The sequence below is a fragment of the Peromyscus leucopus genome, chromosome 4 (assembly GCF_004664715.2).
Source record: "Peromyscus leucopus breed LL Stock chromosome 4, UCI_PerLeu_2.1, whole genome shotgun sequence".
NCBI classification, from domain to species: Eukaryota; Metazoa; Chordata; class Mammalia; order Rodentia; family Cricetidae; genus Peromyscus; species Peromyscus leucopus.
Window position 1 is genome coordinate 67,765,822 of NC_051066.1, and position 22,627 is coordinate 67,788,448.

The 22,627-nt window shown below is 51.6% G+C and overlaps 1 protein-coding gene across 1 annotated transcript; it reads right to left on the reverse strand.

The window, feature by feature from the left end:
* Positions 1 to 608: 608 nt before the first annotated feature.
* Positions 609 to 20,325, reverse strand: Creb3l1 (cAMP responsive element binding protein 3 like 1). Its single transcript, XM_028878947.2, has 11 exons — positions 20,102 to 20,325; positions 13,913 to 14,097; positions 11,966 to 12,044; positions 10,167 to 10,324; positions 9,442 to 9,591; positions 9,231 to 9,289; positions 9,005 to 9,073; positions 5,492 to 5,591; positions 4,669 to 4,795; positions 1,764 to 2,030; positions 609 to 1,353 (listed from the first exon to the last, which is right to left on the reverse strand). Exons 1-11 carry the CDS (start codon positions 20,292 to 20,294, stop codon positions 881 to 883), a joined length of 1,860 nt encoding a protein of 619 aa, XP_028734780.1. The 5' UTR covers positions 20,295 to 20,325; the 3' UTR covers positions 609 to 880.
* Positions 20,326 to 22,627: the final 2,302 nt, after the last annotated feature.

A 22,627-nucleotide genomic window follows, 5' to 3' on the forward strand; every position in this document is an offset into this window, starting at 1 on the left:
TTTTTTTTTAAAGACATAGTCTCACTATGTAGCCTTGAACTTGCTATGCAGACTAGTCTAGCCTCGATCTCAGAGGTCCACCTGCCTCTGCCTCCAGAGTGCTGGCATTAAATGCCTGCACTATGTACCTTCTGTCTTTTGAGGTAGGGTGTCTGCTGTGGGCTGTGAGCTGAGTTTCCAAGAGGTTCTCCTATCTCTTGTCTCCCGTCTTGACTGAGATTACAGATGTACAACACTGCATCAAACTTTTTTTTTTCTTTCTTTTTTTTTTCCCAGACAGGGTTTCTCTGGGTAATGGACTCTCTTGGAACATGATTTGTAGACCAGGCTGGCCTCGAATTCACAGAGAGTGAATTCTCCCTAGTGCTGGGATTAAAGGTGTGTGCCATCACCACCCAGTAGCTTTTTTTTTTTTTTTTTTTTTTTTTAAGTGTAGTTATTGGTATTGGATTTGAGTTATCCAGTCCAAATTCAGTGACTGTCTGGACAAAAGTCTCCAGATAGACAGGCCTTCTCCCCAGGTACCCCTCTCTACCCCCCACAGAAACATAAAATGAATTTCCTCCCTTCACTCCCGGACCCCTCACAAAGAAGACACAAAGTCAGGATTGATGCTGAATCTTTTTTTTTTTTTTTCATTTTGCTTTCTTAAAGCGTGTGCTGAGCTGGTGGAGGGAGCAGTTTGGCGATTAAAAAGGCCCAGCAGCTTGGGCAGCGGCATGGGGAAGCCAGGTGAGGGTGGGGTGTCCCTCTGTCCCAGGCCAAGGGGTAGCAAAGCCCGCGCTAACTTTGTAAAATACAAAACAGGGAGAGATGATGGAAGGGAGATTTGTAAAATACAATATCTTAGGGGATTGGCAATAATAAAAAATAAGGTTCATTATTTACAAACAATTTCTGTTCTTGGTCTCTGTACAGTAGGAGATGGGGGTGTGTGATTGTGTGGGCACGTGTTTGTATGTATGTCTGTGTGTTTGTGTGTGTGTATGAGGGGCCAGGAACAGTGGTCGTGTTGGTCACTATGGGAAAGGAACCGGAGTGGTGGCCCAGTGAGTGGTTTATTGGAGGAGGACGGGTGATTGTGGGAGGAGAAGTGGGGACAGAGTGGTTGGCCCAGGGGAGCAGTCCAAATGTCCGGGGACAGAGAGGGGCCCCAGCCACAGCAGGGGCTGGGATGGCTGAGGAGATGAAAGACCCCTTCTCCTGGGGCAGAGGGCTCCAGGGCGGGGGTGGGAGCTGGATCTGGGTCAGTGAGCAAGAGAACGCCTCTTCTGGGTGCCAGGGTGTCCGTCCTGTGTCCTGGGTCTCGGAGCGGCCTAGGAGAGTTTGATGGTGGTGTTGGGGCCCAGATCCCTGGAGAGAGAATAGGATCCAGGCATGAATTTGCTTTGAGAAGTCCATCACTCAGCTGTGAGCTGGGTCTAGACCAGGGACCTCCTCCTCTGAAAGGATGCCCCACCCCCAGGAAGATGCCCCTCCCCCGGGAAAATGCCCCTCCTCCTGGAAGATGCCCCTCCCCCGGGAAAATGCCCCTCCCCCTGGAAGATGCCCCTTCCCCCGAAGATGCCCCTCCCCCCGAAAAATGCCCTCCCCCTGGAAGATGTCACCTCCCCCCCGAAGATGCCCCTCCCCTGGGAAGATGCCCCTCCCCCCGAAAAAATGCCCCTCCCCCGGGAAGATGTCACCTCCCCCCGAAGATGCCCCTCCCCCTGGGGAGATGCCCCTCCCCCCGGTGCAGCCTGAGACCCCACCCCTCTACTCACCTGTCGCGAACCACTCCTTGGGGTGGGAGAAGTTGGGGCTGGTGCCGTTGTCATTAGTGTCCTCTGGCCAGGTCTCACTCAAGTACTTGGAGGTCTCATGGGTGCTGTCCACATGGTCATGTCGGAGGTGGGCCTGGGGCCTCGGCTCTCCCGGCCCCCCGGGTTTGAGCTCCCAGGCTTCTGGGGGCTCCACAGGCAGTAGGGCACCTCGGCCATCTTCCCACGAACCTGTCCCATCATCGTAGAACAGTAGGCTTCGGGAGGGCACTGGGGAACAAGCAGAGGGTGAGCCGTGGGTGCTCCTCAGGGTCGCCCTCTGCCCAGACATGTGCTAGGCAGGAACAGCATCTTACAGGCCTGACTCTTAGTCCTAGCTCTAAGGACCCCTGGCTGTGTGACCTCAGCTTAGTCACATACACTCTGCTCTGATTTTGCTGAGCATTTGTTTGTTGATCTGCAAAATGGGGATGGTAGAATCAACCTCACGGAGATTCAAGGATTGGTGAGTGATACAGTGTGAGGGACTGAAAGCGTGCTTAGCAAAACCACGAGCTCACAAAAATGCAGCATTTCTGAGAAGAGAGTTGCTTATGGAAAACTGGGATTCCTCCGCCTCACCCACCCCGCCCCTCCACTTTGTGGTCCTAGGGATCAAACCCAGAGCTTCAGGCATGCTAGGCCAATACTCTACCACCAGGATACAGAGCCAGCTGCCCGTCCTCCCGCCCCCAACCTCTCTTTCTCTCAGGTTCCTTTTGAGACAGGGTCTCACTGAGTTGCTCAGGCTCGTCATTAATTCATTTTGTAGCCTGGGTAACTCTAACTTTCACTCTTCCTGCCTTGACCTGAGAAACCGGGATCGCAGGCCTGCAGGACCTGCTGAGAGCTGGGTTCTAATCCTACCATGTCACACGCTTCCTAGGAGACTTAAGGGAAACGTTTTCTCTTCACTTCTAGGCAAGGCCACCCTTCGGAGAAGTCAAGGGGAGGAAAATGGACATTTGCTGGACACCTGTGCCAGGTATTACATACATAAAGCCTTCAGTTTACAGCACATTGAGTCTCACACGAAGCCCCAGAAGTGAGGCGTTTTAAGCCCTGCTTCCAGAACTCATCATCCAGGGCCCCTGCAAGCTGGCTTCCTGGCTCCAGCCTGCTGGCTCCCTCCCAGCTTCCCCTGCAGGGTCTAATCTAGGGGAATCTATGGAAAAGGCGGCCCCTGGCATTGTGTGGAGCTGCAGCCCGGAAACCAGCCTGCTCAACAAGCCACCTCCTTCCTCAGGCGTGCCCTCTCCCCTGCCCGGGGCTGCGTTCGCTCCGCAGGCTCCCCATGGCCGGCCTTCCCCTCCCTGGGTGATGTCCACGGCACTGCCCTTCTCCACCGTGTTCTCAGTCTTCTCCTCTGGCCTCCACAGACGGGGCTCTCAGAGCCGGGGTCCCCCCACCCCAGTCACAGCGCTCCCCGAGCGGCTTCCAATCCCTCTTCCTCCTAGCGCTCCTCCCTGCAGGCACTCCGGTCTTGCTCAGCCTCCGGGCAGTACCCCTCCCCTAAACACACTCCTGCCCTCCCCTCTCTCTGACCTCTCATCGGTTTCCTCTTTCTCTTCTGCCACGTCAGATTCCTGCTTCTGACATTTGAAGGGAGGCCTGCAAGATCCTCCAGGGCCTGCCTGAAGTGGCCTCTGCCTCGGAAAGCCACACCGTTCTTTGCCGGTCCCTGTACTGACTCTTCCCGCCCTGGCTTTCCCTTCTCATCAGGAGCTAGTCCAGGAGGCAGGGCGGGCATATGCTCCCCTAGAATGCACTAGAACCACTGTGCACCGTAAGGACGGCAGCTTCTGGGTGTCACACAACCAGCCCACAGCAGCGTCCGCTGGGACTGACTCTGAACCACCGGACCACACAGTACCCCACGGGGTGGCACCCACAACACAACTATCACTCTCACCAGGGGTCGGCGCTCCCGGCAGAGTCCCAGACACCTTGCTGTGGGTCCCCCTGTGCCTCAGAATCTTTCTTAACTCTGCGTGTCCGGCAGTCTCTACCACATTAGAAGTGACCGAAGATGGACATTCATTTGCTGTCCCAATACTAAAACACAGTGGTGCTGAGCCAATGCATCATAACATCTGCCACCCCCATACACAGAGGCTGGACCTACAACACCCTACTGTTCTCTGAGTCACACCAAAGGACCTCAGAGAGGCAGACTTAGAGTCTGGGTCTAATTCTACCACTAACATTAAACACACTGTAGACCCTTACTCTATCAGTTACTCTATCTGCAAAATTAAAGTGTAGAATGAGATAATGCCAACCCCAATCTTTTTGTTGGTTTGTTTTTGGTTTTTCGAGACAGGGTTTCTCTGTGTAGCCCTGGCTGTCCTAGAACTCACTCTGTAGACCAGGCTGGCCTTGAACTTAGAGATCCACCTGCTTCTGCCTCCAAAGTGCTGGGATTAAAGGCGTGCCCCCACCACTGCAAGGCTTCCAATCTTGATCTTTGAAAAATATTTATTTTTATTTTTTAAATGTATATGGAGATTCTGCCTGCTTGTGTGTGCATCACTTGCATGCTTTGGTGCCTGCAGAGACCAGAAGATGGCACTGGATCCCTTGGGACTGGAGTTACAGTGACTGGGAGCCACTTGTAACCACCATGTGGGTGGTTAGGAATCAAACCACTGAGCCATCCTCTCCAGCCCTTAAAACGTTTTTGAGACAGGGTCTCACTATGCAGCCCTGGCTGGCCTGGAACTCCCCATGTACACTGGGCTGGCCTTGAACTCATAGAGATCCACTTGTCTCTGCCTCCTGAGCGCTGGGATCAAAGGTGTGTGCCAGGGCACCTGGCATGGCTTCCCTCTTGCATCCGGCTTCCACCCCGAGTCTGAGAGGTACTCACTCTGACTGGCTGTGTAGACGCTGTCAGCTGCAATAGGGTCTTCCTTCACAGTCTTCGAGCCGGAAGAGAAGGCAGGAAGGCAGGGCGCCAGGGAGCCCAGCACCAGAACGAAGCACAAGGCTGCCACCTAGTAGCGGGCAGAGCAGTCATCAGATCGGGCAGGGTGGGCCTACAAGATTGGCCGCCCCTCTGACTCTCCTCACCCCAAACCATCGCATGCAAGAAGCTCAGCGCTTTCCCAAGAAAGCCTCTCCAGAGCTGGCTGCTTCCTAGAGGTGGAGTCTCTTGCCCTCCTGAAGCTAAGGCTGCTCAGGTCCCCCTCACCGGAATCTGGGGAACATGGAAGGCAGTATCTGGAGAGGAGGGCGGGTTCTATGTGGTTCTCACCCTCAGGGGAGAGAAGTCAGGAAGGGAAGAAAGAGGAAGGGGAAATGGAGGGTGGTCGCAGCTGTGACCAGGGTGGGGACATATCCCCACATCACACTCTCAGCCCCAGGAAGTTGACAAGAAGGAGCCAAGAGTCCCTGGGGAGCTCCAATAAGGCCCCACCCTCAGGGCCAAACAGGCTGAGCCTATCCTAGGTGTCCTTTGGGGGCTCTCAGGGACTCCCCATCACCCATTCCAAAAGGAGCCACACTCCCCGAGTCTGTGGAAGCCACTTTCCTAAGATTGGCCCTTCACTGGATTCAGTGGTATCAATCACGCATCTGTCAGAACTGGCCTGGCCAGGCCACTGGCCCCTCCAGGCTCTGCTCACTCTCCTAGAGAGCAGGCCTCCAGAGGAGCTACCCACGGTGGCCTTGTGCTAGGGAGCAGCACCTACCATGAGGCAGGTGCCGGTCTGAGTGGCCGCCATCTTGTAAGGTCTGGAGATCTTGCTGGTGACCAGAGTCTGGAGTTTCTGCAGCTGCTGGAGCAGGGTCCTGAGGAAGGCACAGTAGTCACCAGGGGGGGGGGAATCAGGCACGGTGGCCATGTCTACATCCTGAGGGAGCCGGTTCTGCTCCTGACTAGGCCTTCATGCTTATGTGCCCATTTTAGTCAAGACACAAAAGGTCACCTCCTGCCTGGCTCCCCTGGCTTGGGTACTGGGGGCCTGCCTCATGGTGGAAAGCTGGGTCACCCTGTGGAAGCTTAGGGGGTGCCCTGAATTGTTCCTGACTCTTCTACGGAAAGGTTATCTATCTTTTTCTTACTCACACCAGTCACAGACACATCAGCTTTCCTCCTTTGCACCCCAAAGCACCCTGATGCGACGAGAAAGACTCTTGGCACAGTGGCTAGGGCAGTCAGTAAACCGCAGCCTCTGTTTACGTTAATTCGATTGCTGTTTTTACTGTTATCATCATCATCATCATCATCATCGCAACACCTGTAACACTGTAGCTTTATTTGTGGACTTCCATGTCAGTCTCCACTGCTAAGTGAGGGCAAGAACTGGGTACCACCCAGCACGGGGTCCTTTGGGTATACACTCAAGTGTTAAACAGTTAATATTGCACTTCTCCACCCAGCTGGGTTCATGCAGTTTCTGAAGTGAACAGCAGGTGGCGAAATTTCCCTAAAGCTCTTCCATACTTAGGGGCAGAGGTAGCTAGAGGAAGTTTGAAGGCTCCACCCCTATCCTGATTGGGACTGGGGGTGGAGTCGCGGATTCTTTAAGCCAATCAGGGCAGTGGCTGGGTTCGGCCTGAGCCGCTGGGTCAGAGGAAGGAAGGGAGAAAATGCAGTTAGGGTCTCCGGAAGGGAAGCGGAACAGGAGGGTGCCGCTTCCTGGGCACATAGGAAGTTCAGGGCTCAGTTACAACACAGAAAGTCCCTGTGCGTTGTCTTCTGCCTGCACAGGTGCACCATGGTGTATACACATACACACCCAATAAATAAATAAACGGAACTCAAAACTTAAAAAAAATAGACAAAACCCCCAAAAACAAACAAACAAAAACCAGAGGGAGCTTAGCATAGTGGCTAAGCTCTTGCCTAGTGTGCACAAGGTCCTGGGTTCAATCCTCAGCATAGCTGGGAGATGGTCGTGTGTTAGGCGCCTACTAAATGCTGTTGCTTGTATTATTGTAATTACTTCTAGAAAATAATATCAGACACTTCAGTGGATTCATAGCTCAGAGCACTATCCAGAATTCAGAACAGTATTAGAAAAAGAGGCAAAATCAACAAGTGAGTTTGTTTGTTTGTTTGTTTGTGTTTTTTTTTTTTTTTTTTTTTTTTTTTTTTGTTTTTTGAGACAGGGTTTCTCTGTGTAGCCTTGGCTGACCTAGAACTCGCTCTGTAGACCAGGCTGGACTTGGATTCAGAGTGATTCACCTGCCTCTGCTGGGATTAAAGGTGTGTGCCAGCACTGCCCGGCCAGGTGAGCATTCTTTAGTGCCACACACCACGCTGGTTTCAGTCATTGTGTCTTAGAACCTTCACACAGGTCCCGTTAGCCAGTGCTGCTGTCATGTCCTTGGTGCCAAGAAAACTAGGCCCAGAGGTTCAGGAGAAATAGCAGAGTGGGAAAAGAACCTAGAGCCCGGGGCTGGGATCTCATGCCAGGTGCCCATATGGGTTCCCAGGCACTGATGCTTCTCAAGCTAAGTGCAATGGAGTCGTCCAGGGCACTTGTTAAAATGCATCTGGGGAGCTGGAGAGAGGGCTTATAGCAGGTAAAGTGCTCACCCACACATAAGGATCTGAATTTGGACCCCAGCACCCCTGAGAAAAGGCCAGGCATGAGCCAGGCATGGTGACACACACCTTTAGTCACAGCACTCAAGAGGCAGAAAGCAGGTGGATCTCTGTGAGTTCAAGGCCAGCCTGATCTACATAGCGAGTTCCAGGACAGCCAGAGCTAAATAATAGAGAGACCTTGTCTAAAAAAAAAAAAAAAAAAAAGCCAGGAAGGCAGGCATGGAAGGCAGGCATGGGTGCTCTAACCCTGGTGTGTCAGGGGAGAGGGACAGTGGACACAGGACGTAGAACCAGCCAGTTCAGCCAACCAGTGGGTGTCAGACTTAGTGAAAGACTCTGTTGCAAATGATAAAGTGAAGAACAGCCATGGAAGACACCAGATGTTGACCTCTGGCGGCACACATACACACACAACACACAGAGAGATAACACACATGCAAAGATAACACACACACACAGAAACACATACAGATACACACAGAGATAACACACAGACTCACACAGAGATAACACAGACTCACACATGGATAACACATCCAGATAACATAACACACACATCACACACACACACAAATACACACACATGCACGCTATGTAGATTCTGACCCAGCAATCTTAGGAAAGTCCTGAAATTCCTGATTTCTTACAAGTTCTCAGGCCATAATGGGGAACTGGCTAGCAAGGGTCTAGGCCAGCAGATTTAACAGTCATGGGAACCACTGGAAGGTATACTAAAACCCTGAAAGAGATGGTTCAGTGGTTAAGAGCACTGGCCGCTTTCCCAGAGGACCTGGGCTCAGTCCCCAGCATCCACATGACAGCTCATAACCATCTGGAACTCCAGTTCCAGGAGATCCAACACCCTCTTCTGGCCTCCATGGGCACTTGGCATGCATGTGCTATTCAGACATACATGCAGGCAAAACATTCGTACACATAAAACAAACAGCAGCAACACTGATTGCATCCAGGCACAGTGACGCACACGTGGTACTCATAGTACTCAGGAGGCAGAGGCAGAGGAATCAGGAGTTCAAGGTTGTCCTCAGCTCCTTAGCGCTTCTAAAGCCAGCCTGGGCTATATGAGACTCAGTCTCAAAACAAAATAAAATCTACCCAGAGTGCTGGGCCTTCCCTCTGCAGCGAATGATTCAGTAAACCCAGCCTTGGGTCTGAGAATAAGTATTTCTTTTTTTTTGTTTGTTTCTTTGAGATAGGGTCTCTCTAAGTAGCCCCGACTGTCCTGGAGCTCCCTCTGTAGACCAGGCTGACCTGGAACTCACAGAGATCTGCTTGCCTCTGCCTCTCAAGTGCTGGGATTAAAGGCATGCACCATTATGCCCTTCGAGAGAGAGTAAACATTCCTAATGAGTTGAGAGATGATGCTGATGCTGATGCTGCGGAGCACATCTGGAGAGTCTCTGCCCTGTGTAGTCTTACTTGAGCATCTTACCAGCCTGTCAGATGTCTAGAGTTATGTGCAGTCAAGGTCAGCTGGGAAGCCAGGGACCAGCAGGACATCAGGGCTCCCAGTTCCTGGGGTACATTCTGGGGTATTATCCTGACCTGGCTATCTATCTTCTCCCCTGCCTCCCAGAGCCAGCCAGCACCTTTAGTGGGGTAGGCGGGACACAGGGGTACCACTCACCTGTTGGCATTCTCTAGGGTCTCCACCTTCTTCCACAGCTCAGTGTTCTCTGATGTATATGTCTCCACCCTGGAAGGATCAGGCAGACACAGGCTGAAGGCATCCCCACAGACTCAGCTGCCCCACAGCCGCTGCCCGCTACCATCCCATCATCTGTGGCCGGGCCTCGGGCCTCAGACACCACACCAGGCTGGAGTCCCGGCCCTACCCGCTCGGGAACACTTACTTCTTTTCTAGACATTCCACGTACTCCTTCTTCTTGCGGCGGCTCTCCTGGGCCGAGATCTAAAGGAGAGAGTTCCCAAACAAGGGTCACCATTGCCAACTAGCCACTTCCTGGGTCGTTCCCAGTTTCAGAGCTGACAGCATTAGGGGACAGAGGCCCTCCTCAGGGGAAAGTTCCCATAGTCTTAAGGTAGGGATGGCTCCAGCCTTACCTTGTTCTTAATTTTCCTGCGTACCCTCTTCAAGGCCTTCTCCTCAGCCTTGGTGAGGGGGAGTTTTGTGGGGATGGGGTAGCCCTCGGCGATCAAGGTTCGCTTCTCCTCTTCTGTCAAGAGCAGTGGCCCTGATGTCCCCTGTAGTTTCTGAAGAAAACAGACAATTCTGGCTTCGCATTTGAGCACTGTGTGTATTCAGCTCTCTGAACCTCACTTTCCTCCTTGGGAAAGGGGAACCCTCTGAGTTAAGTCCAGTGACATGCATCAAGTGTCAGAACGGCTTTGGGAGGACACTTCCCCTGTCCTACCCTAGAATCTAGTCTCAAAGCTCATTTGCCCAGGGCCCCCTAAACAGCACCCCCTTGTGTCCCTCCCCACAATTTCAATTTAGGAGGATCCATGCCCTCCCAGGGTTCAGGGTCTCTTTCCATGTTGCCCCCAAATAGCCTGGGTCACTTGCCAGGGCTGAGAACTGTCAGGTTCTCAGCTCCACGACAATGTGGTTTCTAGGCCTTCTTGGACCTCATCTCTCTACCTTTGACTTCCATTCGTCTTGAGGCAGAACTGAAAAATCCCGCCTCTTACTTGCCAGCCGGGCACCTCCCTGAATCTGACGGGATAAGTATCAGATGTGGGGCTCCCTGACCGCTTCACTGATGAGGGCACTGGGTAAACCCATTCATTACCTCACCTCCAGGGCCGGCCCATCCCCAGCTGCTTACGTGAGGGGCAGTGAGGAGCGGCGAGGTGGAAATGGCCATGGAGGAGCGGGCCATGGGCCGGACAGGGCTGGAAGGGGGCAGAGAGCGGGGACTCTGGGAGCCGTCACTGTCACTGCCATGGCTGCTGGGGGGTGTCGGAGGCATCTGTACGAGGTCCTCTGCAAACAGTAGAGGGCTAGGTGAGTAGGGCTGCACCCCACGTCGGCTCCGACCTCGTGAGTTCAGCTGAACATGGCCTGTGCCAGCCCTGTCCCCGAAGGAAATGTGCTGATGGACCCTTAGCCTCAGCTGGAATACCAGAAGCCCCTTGGCAGTGCCAGGAAAAATGGCTGCTGGGTGCTGCTATCTCTGGCAGTGCAGAGGAAGCCCCCCTGAAACCTTGGTGAGGAGCCCCTGGGCCACATGCTCCCCTACCTGTGGCTTTACAGGATTCAGGTTCTTTAAGCCCTAGCTCCGAAAGTCCGAGGGGACTAAGGTCTCCAAGCAGATCCAGGGGGCTCAGGCTGACCAGTGCCCTCCCTTTTCCTTCCTCTGACTCTAAAACACTGATCCAGTTTCAGGGACAGGGTGGCAGGTGTTGGGATTGCAGCAGAGCGGTGAGGAGTCCCCTTCCAAGGCCAGAGCGGCAGGAAGACCGACCACACTCAGCAGGTGTCAGAAAGAGGTGTCTCAGAGGCTCAGCAGCCAGCAGCCATGCTGGGAAAGCTCCCGGGATGGCACAGATCCAGATGTGGAAACCTGGGCTCCACGGCCACGTAGAGCAGGGTTTGACATAGGTTGGCGCCCACAGAAGGCTTTCTCTGATGCTTACTTGTCTCTTATGGATCCCACTCTGAAAAGAATGACTCTTCTCCCGTATGCAAGCACCTATGGTACCTTATTCCTATTTCCAATCTTGTGGTACTTAGCCCAGGGCTTGACACATGTATAGTAGATGTTGAATCAATGTTGACATATTAATATGGTGGGATTAGAATGATTCTGCTACCCTCTCTCACTCCAGTAACTCACAGAAGCTGACCATGGCCTCTTGACCCAATGAGCTGTACAGTTCCCTGTAGATTTGCTATCTGCACACCTCTATCACTGCTGAGTCTGTGGCCTTAGGAACCCTGGGATCTACTTGGTACAGAGACTGTCTTCTCTCTTTGCTTTGACAATACCTAGGACAATTAAGATGGTACCCAGTAAACCTTGGTTGGATGCATGGACAGATAGATGGGTGTTTGGGTGGATGGGTAGATGGGTAGATGGATGAATTAATGGATGTTTGGTGGATGGGTAGATGGATAGATGGGCACATGGATGGTTTGTTAGTTGGATGGATGGATGAATGTGGAGATGGATGAATGAATAGATGAATGAATGGACTGGTGGGTGGTAGAGTGATAGATGGATTCATAGATGAATGGATAGTTGGATACACAGATGGGTGGATGGATGGATGGACAGATGTTTGGATGGATAAATGGGTAGATGGGTGGATGGATAAATAGATGAGTGGATGGATGGGTGGATGGATGGATGGAAGGTGACTGGTGATTATAAAGTGTTCTTCAGTTAGTGAGTGGGTGGAAGGGGGATCAGCACATGGAATGGGGTTGGTAGAATGATGGCAGCCGAAGATTGGGTAAAGAAGCAATGGAAGAAAAAGAGGGAGCATAGAGAGATAAAGAGCGAGAGATTGGGAGGGTGAGAACATCTCGGGGGAGAAGTTCGAGTTTTGAGGGAGGGGTGGACTGGACAGGGGAGCAGGATGCTGTCTGTCTGTAATCAGAGTTGTTCTTGTAATTGCTTACCTGGTGTCACTTTGAGGAACTGGCTCACTTCTGGGGGTTCTGCTTTGATCACTGGCAGCTGAGTCATTTCTCCTGGGGCCTGAGGAAGAGACAGGTTCAGCTCCATCACCTGCCCCTGGGACAATCCTCATCACAGTGTTCGCCCTCCTCCCTCCCTCAGGCTGGAGATCCATCCTGCATGCTTGGAAGAATGGCTGGCCTCAAGAGTCCTGGGCTCAGCCCAGACAGAACAGAGAGACAAGTTCTAGTGCTTGGGAAAGCCACACTAAGAGCAGAGAGCGGTGCTCCACACTGTAGGTCAGAACTGAATCCCAGGAAGCAGGATTCCCGTGGCGTCTGGGGCCGTGCTACCTTCCAGACAGAGGCTGACCCTTCACCAACTATGAAAGCCATGTAGGCCTTGGTATGTGTTTGCCATGAGCACAGGAGGTCATGTTAGTCCTACACTAGCTGTTGGATGATTGAGAACAATAGTTGAGGAGGAATCAATTGGCCAAGGCTCAGAGAAAGCTGAAATGTGACCTGGGATACAAATGGGAGACGGGCTCATACAAGGAAGCCTGCAGCAGCCAGAGCCCTGAGCGGCCTCGAGCAAGGCACGGGTGAAACCAGACGTGCATTCTTAACAAGTGTGTATTCCTATTTATTTAAATTCCAGAGTATTGTTCTAGAAAGGGCTTCAGGAACATGTGTGGCTTCGGACATATGAACTTCACCAACACGCATGTAAGTGGTGATCTCGGGGAGGAGGGTGTGGCTCTTGGGACTGTCTCGTCCTGCTGGGTCTGCTGGCAGCAGAGATCGCGACGCCGTGGGGGGTGGGAGGGACAGAGTGCTGAACACGGGACAGTGAGGAAGAGCCAGGGAGAGTGCAGGGTGTCCAGGAGCTGGGTCATTCCCTGGTCTACACCCAGCTTCGTGTCCACACTGCAGGTGAGGGGAGCTGAGGGGACACTAGGGGGCTGCAGTGTGGAGCGCTGGGTCCCTTTGGTGGTTCAGAGGGCTCTTCCCAGACTGACTCCCGAAACCTGCACTGTCTAGAGTGGGAAGCCTCCGCCCTCGGGTCTGACAGGCCACGCTGGGGGACGCAGCTTCGAAATTTCTGACTTCATGATTTGGGGCTTAACTCCTGGGAACTTCCGTTTCTCCACCGTGGTCCCTTCATCCTTCTGATGCTGGCTGGGCCGGTCCTGGAGGTCTCTAAGAATCTGGCTGGTTGTCAATCAGCCCTTGAACCTTGGGAGCAGGAAGGGCTTTTTCATTTATGACCACCCACTTTGAACCCAGGTGGCCAGCAGGAGGCGAACCCCCTGCCTAGGGATTAATGTTGGTCTGTTTGTTTTAAACTATGGAACTTTAGGCCTTGTGGCTTGCACCTGTTTTACAGGGAAGGAAGCTGAAGAAAAGAGAGAAGGTAAGTCTGTCCACAGTCAGGAGCAAACCTGACCCTGCAGAGCCTCTCCCAGAAGCCAGTGGTCTGGGCCTCACTCCTAAAGGGTCTTGGGTTTACAGCGGTTACCTATACACTCCAGAAATGGAGCGTGGAGTTTGCATTTATTAATCTAAATGCAAACTAACTAAAATACAACACCTTTTTTTTTTTCTTTTTCATTTACATGTTGATCTTTCTCCAAATCCTGAAACTTAAAAGGAAAGGAAGTACCCTGGGGTATTCCCCTTGCAGGTGCCCTTGACTTTGAAACTAACCTTAGCCCTGCCTGGTGCCCTGAAAGCTTTCTCTGCATGCAGGGAGGGCCCAGCATGCTTGGCAGGCACTGGAGGATGGTGAAGGGGTGGCCAGTGTGGGAGGCAGAGGACCCTCAGCCCCCAAGTTTCGCAGCTTGTGGAGCCCTGGGGTGGAGTCCAGGACATTGGGTGTCACTGCCCTCTGTCTCCCCTCAGCCTTCACTCCCTCCCTCAGCCCCTGTCAATAGTTCCTAGGCTCACCTGGTGAGGGATGGGCAGCCTGGAGATGGGGCTGAGGCCCAGCAGTGGTGGTGTGGCCATGGCAGCAGCAGCAGCCATGGCAGAGGAGGCAGCCAGAGGGTCGACGGGTAGCTCCGGGCTCTGCTCCTGCTTCACCATAATGGAGCACAGTTTGTGTCCCAGTGCCCATGCTCCGCGTTCTACATCTGTGGGGAGGGTGAAGTGGGAAGAACCCAGGTTCAGAGGCTCCCAGAGCAGAGAGCTCTGACCGACTTCTGCCTACCGGTGAGTACCCTGGACTGAGGAGAGATGTCAGAGTGCCCATCCGGTGCAGGCAGGAAAGCCGGGCCACTCTGGTGAAGTGAGATGGGTGGGCTGGAACCAGAAGCGGCAAGAGCATCTTTGTATCTACAGAACGGGCTTGGCCACAGCACCTAGACCTCCCCCCCACCAACCGACCCACTGAGTGACCGTAGGCAAGCTGCTTATCCTGTCTGAGTCTCAGCTTCCTCATCTTTAAAATGGAGCAAGTGGGGCTGAGGGGATGGCTTGGTCTGGAAAGGGCTTGCTGTGAGAGAATGAGGACCTTAGTTCAGATCCCTGGCACCCATATAAAAACCTGGACACAGCCAGGTGGCGGTGGCACACGCCTTTAACCCCAGCACTCGGGAGGCAGAGGCAGGTGGATCTCTGTGAATTTAAGGCCAGTCTGGTCTACAGAGCGAGATCCAGGACAGGCAGCAAAACTATACAGAGAAACCCTGTCTCGAAGAAAAAAAAAAAAAAAAGCTGGGCACAACAGCATGTGCCTATCCGTCCAGTGATGGAGGGCTGGACACAGGAGGACCTTCAGGGCTCGCTTGCCAGCCAGTCTAGTCAATCATTGGGCTCCAGGTTCAATGAGAGACCATGTCTCAAAAGTAATGGGTGAGTGACTGAGGAAGATACTTGACCTCCCCATGTACATGCACGCACATCCCATGCACATGCACACACATACGCACACACAAGACTACATACAAACACACATGGGGGAAAATGAGGACATAAACAGGACAGACCCAATGGGGGGTTTTAAGAATTGCCAGTATAATGCTTGTAAACACAGCGCACAGTGCCTGCAAGAAGTGGATGTTCATAAAGCAGTGTTAACTAGTGTTAACAGGATTATCTTTATTCAGTAAACACTGCCCCACTGAACAGCATGAGAACAGTCCGGGACAGGGATGGTGGAGTCAGAAAGGTTAGCATGGCCTTGGGAGCTGCCCTGGAGATGTACCTCTATCCCAAAGTGATGGGGAGCCAGAGGGGTTTGAACATGCTGGGATTCATAAGTTTAGATTTCTTTTTAGTATGCTAAAATTATGAGTCTATGGGCATGTAAGAGCAGGTGTGTGTAGAAGAGGACATTGGATCTCCTGAAGCCTGAGGGACAGGTGCTTGTGAGTCACTGACATGACTTGGGTGCTGGGAAATCCAACAGGAGTCTCCTGCAGCAAAGGCTCTTATTCACCCGGCCATCTGCAATCCTTGGATTCTTAATTTAAAAGGCATAACTCTGGCTCTTTCGGCTGCTTCCCAGCCACCATGATGTGAACCGTTCCACCGTACACTCCCCGCCAAGATAGACTGAAGGGTGGCTCAGAGGAGCTCCCGTTCTGCTGAATGAGATCCACAGACTTCTGAAAGCAGAGGTACCCTAGCGGCAGCTGACAGCCACAGCTGTGATTGAAAACAGGTTTGAAAAAAATCACAGCCAGTGAGATGGCTCATTGTGCAAGCCTGGTGACCTGGGGTTGAGCCCTGGAAACCACCACATAAAGGTAGGAGAAAGAACAGACTCTGCAAAGTTACCCTGTGACCTCCACACGTGATCCGTGGTACATGTGCACCCTCCTCCATCCTACACACTCCAATGATAATAACAATAACAATAATAATAATAATAGATGGCTGCAGTTTCTGGGGTGGTAAGATTTGGAATGTGGCCATGGGAGTGGATGGCTGAGGACTGCCATCTTGGAAGGTGCCCCTCATGTTGTCTTATTTCCCAGAATTGTATGAAGGGTGCTAACATCCACGTACACCCCAGATTAGCAATTTCATAGATTGGGGCCATCTTAAGAGCTGCTCAGGTGCTTGCCATTTTTAGATTGAATGTGAGCTTTGAAACCCAATTATGTGAAAGGAGCAAGCAGACTGGCTATATCTCTGGGTGCGGGGGTGGGCGGGGACTGACAAGATGGGGCAGGGAGGGAGGTATTTGGGTGGGATGCTGTTGAACTAAATGGTCCAGGAGAGAGAAGATGAGGCCTGGGCTAAGGCGAGCAGTAGGAACAGAGAGGAAAGACTTGGAAGAAAAAAGTCACTTTTGGTTTTTTAATTTTATTTCACATACCTTGGTGCTTTGTCTACGTATGTCTGTATGAGGGTGTCAGATTGCCTAGAACTGGAGTAACGGACAGCTGTGATCTGGTGTGTGGGTGCTGAGAATTGAACCCAGGCCCTTCTAGAATTGAACCCAGTGCTCTTAACGGGTGAGCCATCTCTGCAGCCTCTTTGTTTACTTATTTGTTTGAGACAAGGTCTCAAGTAGTCCAGGCTGGCTCTGAACCTGCTATGTAGCCGAGGATGACCTTGGTGACCTTGGTTCTCCTGCCTCCACCTTCCCAGCATCAGGGTTATAGGTGTGTGCCACCATGCCTCATGTATGCTGGTGCTGGGGATGTAGCCCAAGGCCTTCTCCATACTGGGGTACCACATACGCCGTTAGGGACAAAGTTCAAAGGGCGAGTCAATGGGACTCAGGGATGGGGACTCATGGAGGTGGGAGGAGGCTTAGGTTTGTCCATGGCGGAGTCCACCTCCTAACACCTAATCATGTAGTGGGTCTTTTGGCCTCACCTGGGAAGCAGGGCCGATATGCCTCAGCATTCTCCAGTGGGCAATGGGTGTCTCTCATTCCAAGGGAGTACTGCAGCAGTGAGGCAGGAGCCGGGGGTCAGCTGGCGGGGGAGGGATGCGGGGACTCTGGGGCCCACTCTGGGTGTAGAGAGGAGTCAGAGGTGGCCTGGTCCCACCTCAGAGGACAGGCTCCTCCCTGCTGGGAGCCTGAGAACTCAGCCCTGGGCCACAGGCAGCCCTAGAGTTCAGGAACACCCAGTCTTTCCAAATTACAGGGCCAAGCTGTGGGCGTTCGGGAAGCTGCCCCCGCAACGGGCCACAGACAAATTGCTTTAAAAATAGACCTGGGCGGCTGAAGAGTTGCTGAGCCAGCGAGCAGGGTGGATGGAGACTATCATGGGATGAGAAGGGTCCGCATCATATCCCAGCTCTTCCCGGGCTGGAGTCTGAGACCTCACAGAGGTCCAGGAACTTGGCAGCTGCTGAGGTGTGGTGAGCAGCTGTGACCTCAGCAGTTACAAGCCATGGGCCCTCCTAAGACTTAAGAATGTGCCCCTGCCTTCTTGGCAGGGAAGGCGGAGACTTGTCACTCCTGGAGAGCCTCTGCCGCACAGTACAGACCAAGACCCCAATGCTCATGAGCTACGACTCTGGGGAGGCACCACTTTCTCCCCATTTAACAGATGTGACAATCAAGAACTCATGCCCAAAGTCACTGACCTCTGGAAGAGAAGAACAAATTCCATTGACTGCTCTAGCCACTCCTAGAATTAATAGGACTTTAATGTGCCCCCAAACCAGTGGCCGGTTGCTGATATATATCCCATGCTGGGCCTAGAACTGGGAGCTTTATGGATGCTTTTTTTCAGTCCTGTCCAGAACTCTCAGGTATATATTATTTTCATCTTTTAAAAAAGACTTTCAGGGGCTGGAGAGATGGCTCAGTGGTTAAGAGCACTGGCTGCTCTGCCAGGGGTCCTGAGTTCAATTCTCAGCAACCACATGGTGGCTCACAACCATCTTCAATGAGATCTGGTGCCCTCTTCTGGCCCACAAGGATGGGATACATGCAGACAGAACACTATATACATAATAAATAAATGTTTGAAGGAAAAAAAAACCAAACCAAACAAAAACAAACAAACAAACAAACAAACAAAAAACAAGAGACAGGTCTGTGATTACTCAGCCAAAAATGACAGGACCAAGATTTCCTGTCTTGGGGGCTGGAGAGATGGCTCAGAGATTAAGAGCACTGGTTGCTCTTTCAGAGGTCCTGAGTTCAATTCCCAGCAACCACATGGTGGCTCACAACTATCTGTAATGAGATCTGGTGCCCTCTTCTGGCGTGCAGGCATACATGCAGGCAGAACATTGTATACGTAATAAATAAATAAATATTAAAAAAAAAAAAAAGATTTCCTGTCTTAGAGGAAATGACCAGATAAGAGGTATTTTGGGGTGGGGCACAGTGTGATTGATTACCTTGGTGGAGAAATTCGGAGGCAGGGGGCTGTTCACTTTGAAGATAGGAGTTGGAAGAGAGGGTTGCTACACTGAGCCCCACTTCAGGAGCAATAATTGGATTGGGCTCCTTAGAGGTATTTTGGAGGATGTCGGTATAAGGAGATGGGAGGTTGTAGATTCTCTGTAATCTGTCCATATTTAGGGTGATGATTTTTGTAGTTGTGGTTATTATTTTGAGGTTGGTCTATGTTGTAATCCAGGGCTGTCCTGGAACTAGGTAGCCAGGCTTGGCCTCAGGCTCACGATCTGCCTTCCCTCAGCTTCTCAAGTGCTGGGATCACAGGTATGCACCATCATGCCTAACCTCATCTATTATTTAATTACCTCCACTATGTGCTCTAAATCAGTGGTTCTCAGCAGCCCCTGATACGCTGGGTCCAAGCTACAGGATTTCAGACTCAGCGGGGCTGAGTGGGTGCTGCAGTTTGGATTTTTGTTTGTTTAGAATTGAACCTAGTGTATCCTACACAGTAGAAGCCATAGACCATGACTGCACTGAACGCTAGTCTCTTTTTCCTTTTGTAAATTTTTGAGACAGGATCTCACTAAATTACCCAGGTTGACTTTGAACTTTCTATCCTCCCGTTTCAGTCTCCTGTGTAACTGAATTTCATTTAAAATACTGATTTATTTACGTGTGAGTGCTCTGCCTGCGTGTCTGTCTGCTCGACTGAGGAGGGCTTTGGATCTCAGTATAGATGGTTGGGAGCCACCATGTGGTTGCTGCGAATTAAACTCAGGACCTCTGGAAGAGCAGCCAGTGCTCTTAACCAGGAGAAGTGGTTGAGTTGTCTCTCCAGCCCTCATTTGTTGTTTGTAGTTCGTGTATTTGGAGAGAAGGTCTCACTATGCAGCCCAGTCTGGCCTCAGACTTACCATCCACCCACCCAGCCCCGAGTGCTAGGTTACCAGTGTGCATTACCATGCTGGGCTGGCTGCAGCTGGGCATTTATTATTATTATTATTATTATTATTATTATTATTATTATTATTATTATTATGGTTTATTTCATTTATTTATTTTTTAAGACAGGGTCTCTCTATGTAGCTCTAGCTGTCTGGGAACTTACTTTGTAGCCCAGGCTGGCCTCCAATTCTCAGAGATCTGACTATCTCTGCATCCTGAGTGCCGAGATGAAAGGTGTGCATCACTATGGCCAGATTTTACTCTATTTGATGTGTATGGATGCGTATGGGAGGGGACACAGGTGCATGCTCAGGTGTGTGTGTTTGTGCTGTGGAGGGCAGAGGTGAGTGGATGTTAGATGTCTTCCTCTACCGATCTCCAAATCACTGTTTGAGGCACAGTCTCTCATTGAACCTGGAGTTCTCTGTTTCAGTTAAGATGTCTGGCCAGCAAGTTTCTAGGATCTACCTGTCTCCCAGTTTATTCTTCTCCTCCACGCACCTGCACTATGGTTACGGAACCCACCACTACCCAGTTTTTATGTGGTTGCTAGAGACTCAAACTCAGGTCTCGTGCTTGAGTGGCGGGCACATCCCTGTAAGCCTCTTCCAGCAGCTTCATGCTCTGCATTTGTAACAGGCTGTCAGTGACGTTATCACAGCTTAGGACCACTCTGTGTGAACTGCTTGTTTACTGAAGTCAGGGCACACCCTTTGAGAAGTGGCCAAATGGTTTTGATTTCAGGGGAAGCCAAAAGGCCAGGAGCTGCACCCTGTTGGAAGGGTTTTGTGGGCAGATGCCCCGGGAGTCTCACCCTTCTTGCCCCCCCACCCCCTCAAGCTTCCTCCCTCCTGGGCCCTTGCACATCTTACCTTGGGTGGTGTCCTCCATCTTGATGGGCACAAGGGGACTCTGGGGTGCAGAATCCCCACTCAGGGAGTAGCTGTGCTCAGCCTGGATCCCTGGAGCAGGGGCGTCCAGTTCCATGTCCAGCAGAGGGCTCTTCTCATCCAGCACAGGGTCATCAAAGAAGCTGCTGAACAGGTCATTGGAGAAGTCCTCCATGTTCTCCACAAAGTGGTCCAGGTGCTCTGGGAAGTGCTGGGGAGGGCGGAGGAAACTCAGTTTGGCTTGGAGAGGGGGTACAGGTGACGGCCACCTCTTGTTCTTTTCTCCCCACCATTCCCACCCTCATGTCACTGCCACCCTCCCCACGACCAGCTTCACCAACTCCAGCTCTCACTGGTTCTTCTTCTTTCTAAATTTTTTTTATTGCTGTGCATGGTGATACATCCCTTTAATCCCAGCACTCAGGAGGCAGAGGCAGGTGGATCTCTGTGAGTTTGAGGCCAGACTGGTCTACAGAGCGAGATCCAGGACAGTCAGGGCTATGTAGAGAGACACTATCTCAAGTTTTTTTTTTTTTTTAGTCATCGTCGTCGTCGTCGTTGTGATGTGTATGTGTGTGTGTGTGTGTGTGTGTGTGTGTGTGTGTGTGTGTAGACATGCATGCCACAGCATACATGGGGAGGTCAGAGGATAACTTTGTGGGGTTTTCTATTTTTCCATCTTTATGTGGGGTTGGAGGAGGCGATTCAGGCTGCTAGGCACATGAGACAAGTGCCTCTACTCACTGGACAATCCCACCAACCTCCCCACCTTTAGAATGTGTAGTTATTCTTTATTATTATTATTATGTACACAGTGTTCTTTCTACACACCAGAAGAGGGCACCAGATCAAATTACAGATGGTTGTGAGCCACCATGTGGTTGCTGGGAATTGAACTCAGGACCTTGGGAAGAACGGCCAGTGCTCTTAACCTCTGAGCCATCTCTCCAGCCCTGTATTTATTCTTTTTAAAAAATTAGGGTCTGGAGAGGTGGATGAGCAGTTAAGAACACCTGCTGCTCTTGCAGAGACCCCAGGTTCAGTTCCCAGCGCCCACATGGTGGCTCACAACCATCTGTAGCTCCAGTTCCATGGAATCTGATGCCTTCTCCTGACCCACAGGCACCAAGCACACATATGTGCACTTACAGACATGCAAGCCGAACACTCATACACCTCACATAAAAATAAATGAATCTTTTTTAGAGATCAAAGTGGATGGAACCTGAGAAACCAGGCACACACACACACACACACACACACACACACACACACACACACCCTGGGGAGGAGTGCAAACAGACAGGACAAAAGTCACACATAATGCCTATGAAGGACGTGGGTGGATTGGAAAATAGGCTCAGGCAACAGAGGTAATGTGGCAAGAGCCCAGGTCTTGCTGCCTGGCACAGGGAACCTTGGAATCCTGCAGTGCCATCCACCTTGACTAAAACTGTTTCTTTGTTTTTATTTCTCTGTGTAAGTGTTTTGCCCACAGTTACGCCTGTCACCCATGGAGTCTGAAGAGGGCATCTGGTCCCCTGGAACTGGAGTTACAGATGATTGGGAGCCCACTTATGAGTACTGGAAATCAAACTAGAGACCTTTGCAAGAGCAGACGGTGGCCTTAACTGCTAAGCCGTATTTCCAGCCTTTCCCACCACCCGGATTTTCGATACAGCCCTGGGGACTCACCAGGTGGGCTAGGCTAGTGAGCCTGCTGGAATTCTCCTCTCTCTGCCCGCCCCCTCCCGCCCCATTCTGAGATTATAGGCATGAGCTACCATGCCCCTTTTGAGGGAGTCCAAGGGCTCTAACTCAGGTCCTCATGAATTTTACTGACTGAGGGAGGGAATAGAGAGAACCTTGAGTGAGCGAAGTCCCGAGTGAATGTGTATTTTGGCCTGGGCATACCCATGTCAAGGACTTCACGATCTGAGACCCACGGGACAATTGTCAAAGGCTCAGGAGAAATGGCAAAGCTTTTCTTGGGAGTCCAAGTATGAGAGTTTATGGGTTATTGATCAGCGTGTGCAGCTTCCTCCTCCTGATGTGTACAGTCTGAGACTGCTCCCTGCAGAGACCTGAAAGGATCCCCCCCCCCCCCCGTGCTGTGCATAATAACCGCACTGAGATTTCAGGTTATGGCAGCAATGGGAGCAGAACCTTCCCTGATCCATCCCAGCTTCTCTGTCTGTGTGTCTGTCATTTCCTCATTCTCTCAACACCTCTAGCCAGGGTTTCGGGACCCAAGCCTTTCCGGTTGAGGCAACTGAGTTATTATTCCCCAACCCACTACCTGCCTTTTTCTTTTATGTAAATTAGTTTATGTAGATGAGAGTTTTGCCTGCATTATGTACCTACACTCTATACATGCCTGGTGCTCTTGAAGAGGGTGCCAGAAGAAGGCTTGGGATCCCCTGAAACTGGAGTTACAGGTGGTTGCTAGCTCCCATGTAGGTGCTGAGAATCGAATGTAGGTCCTCCACAAGAGCAACAAGTGCTCTT

Excerpts from the sequence above, each read along its gene's own strand:
- Creb3l1 (XM_028878947.2), bottom strand. The coding sequence starts at position 20,294 with ATGGAGGACTTCTCCAATGACCTGTTCAGCAGCTTCTTTGATGACCCT. Across the intron at positions 10,325-11,965 it reads GTTCCTCAAAGTGACACCAG|AGGACCTCGTACAGATGCCT; the intron begins GTAAGCAATTAC and ends TACTGTTTGCAG. Across the intron at positions 4,796-5,491 it reads AGACCGGCACCTGCCTCATG|GTGGCAGCCTTGTGCTTCGT; the intron begins GTAGGTGCTGCT and ends GCCCGCTACTAG.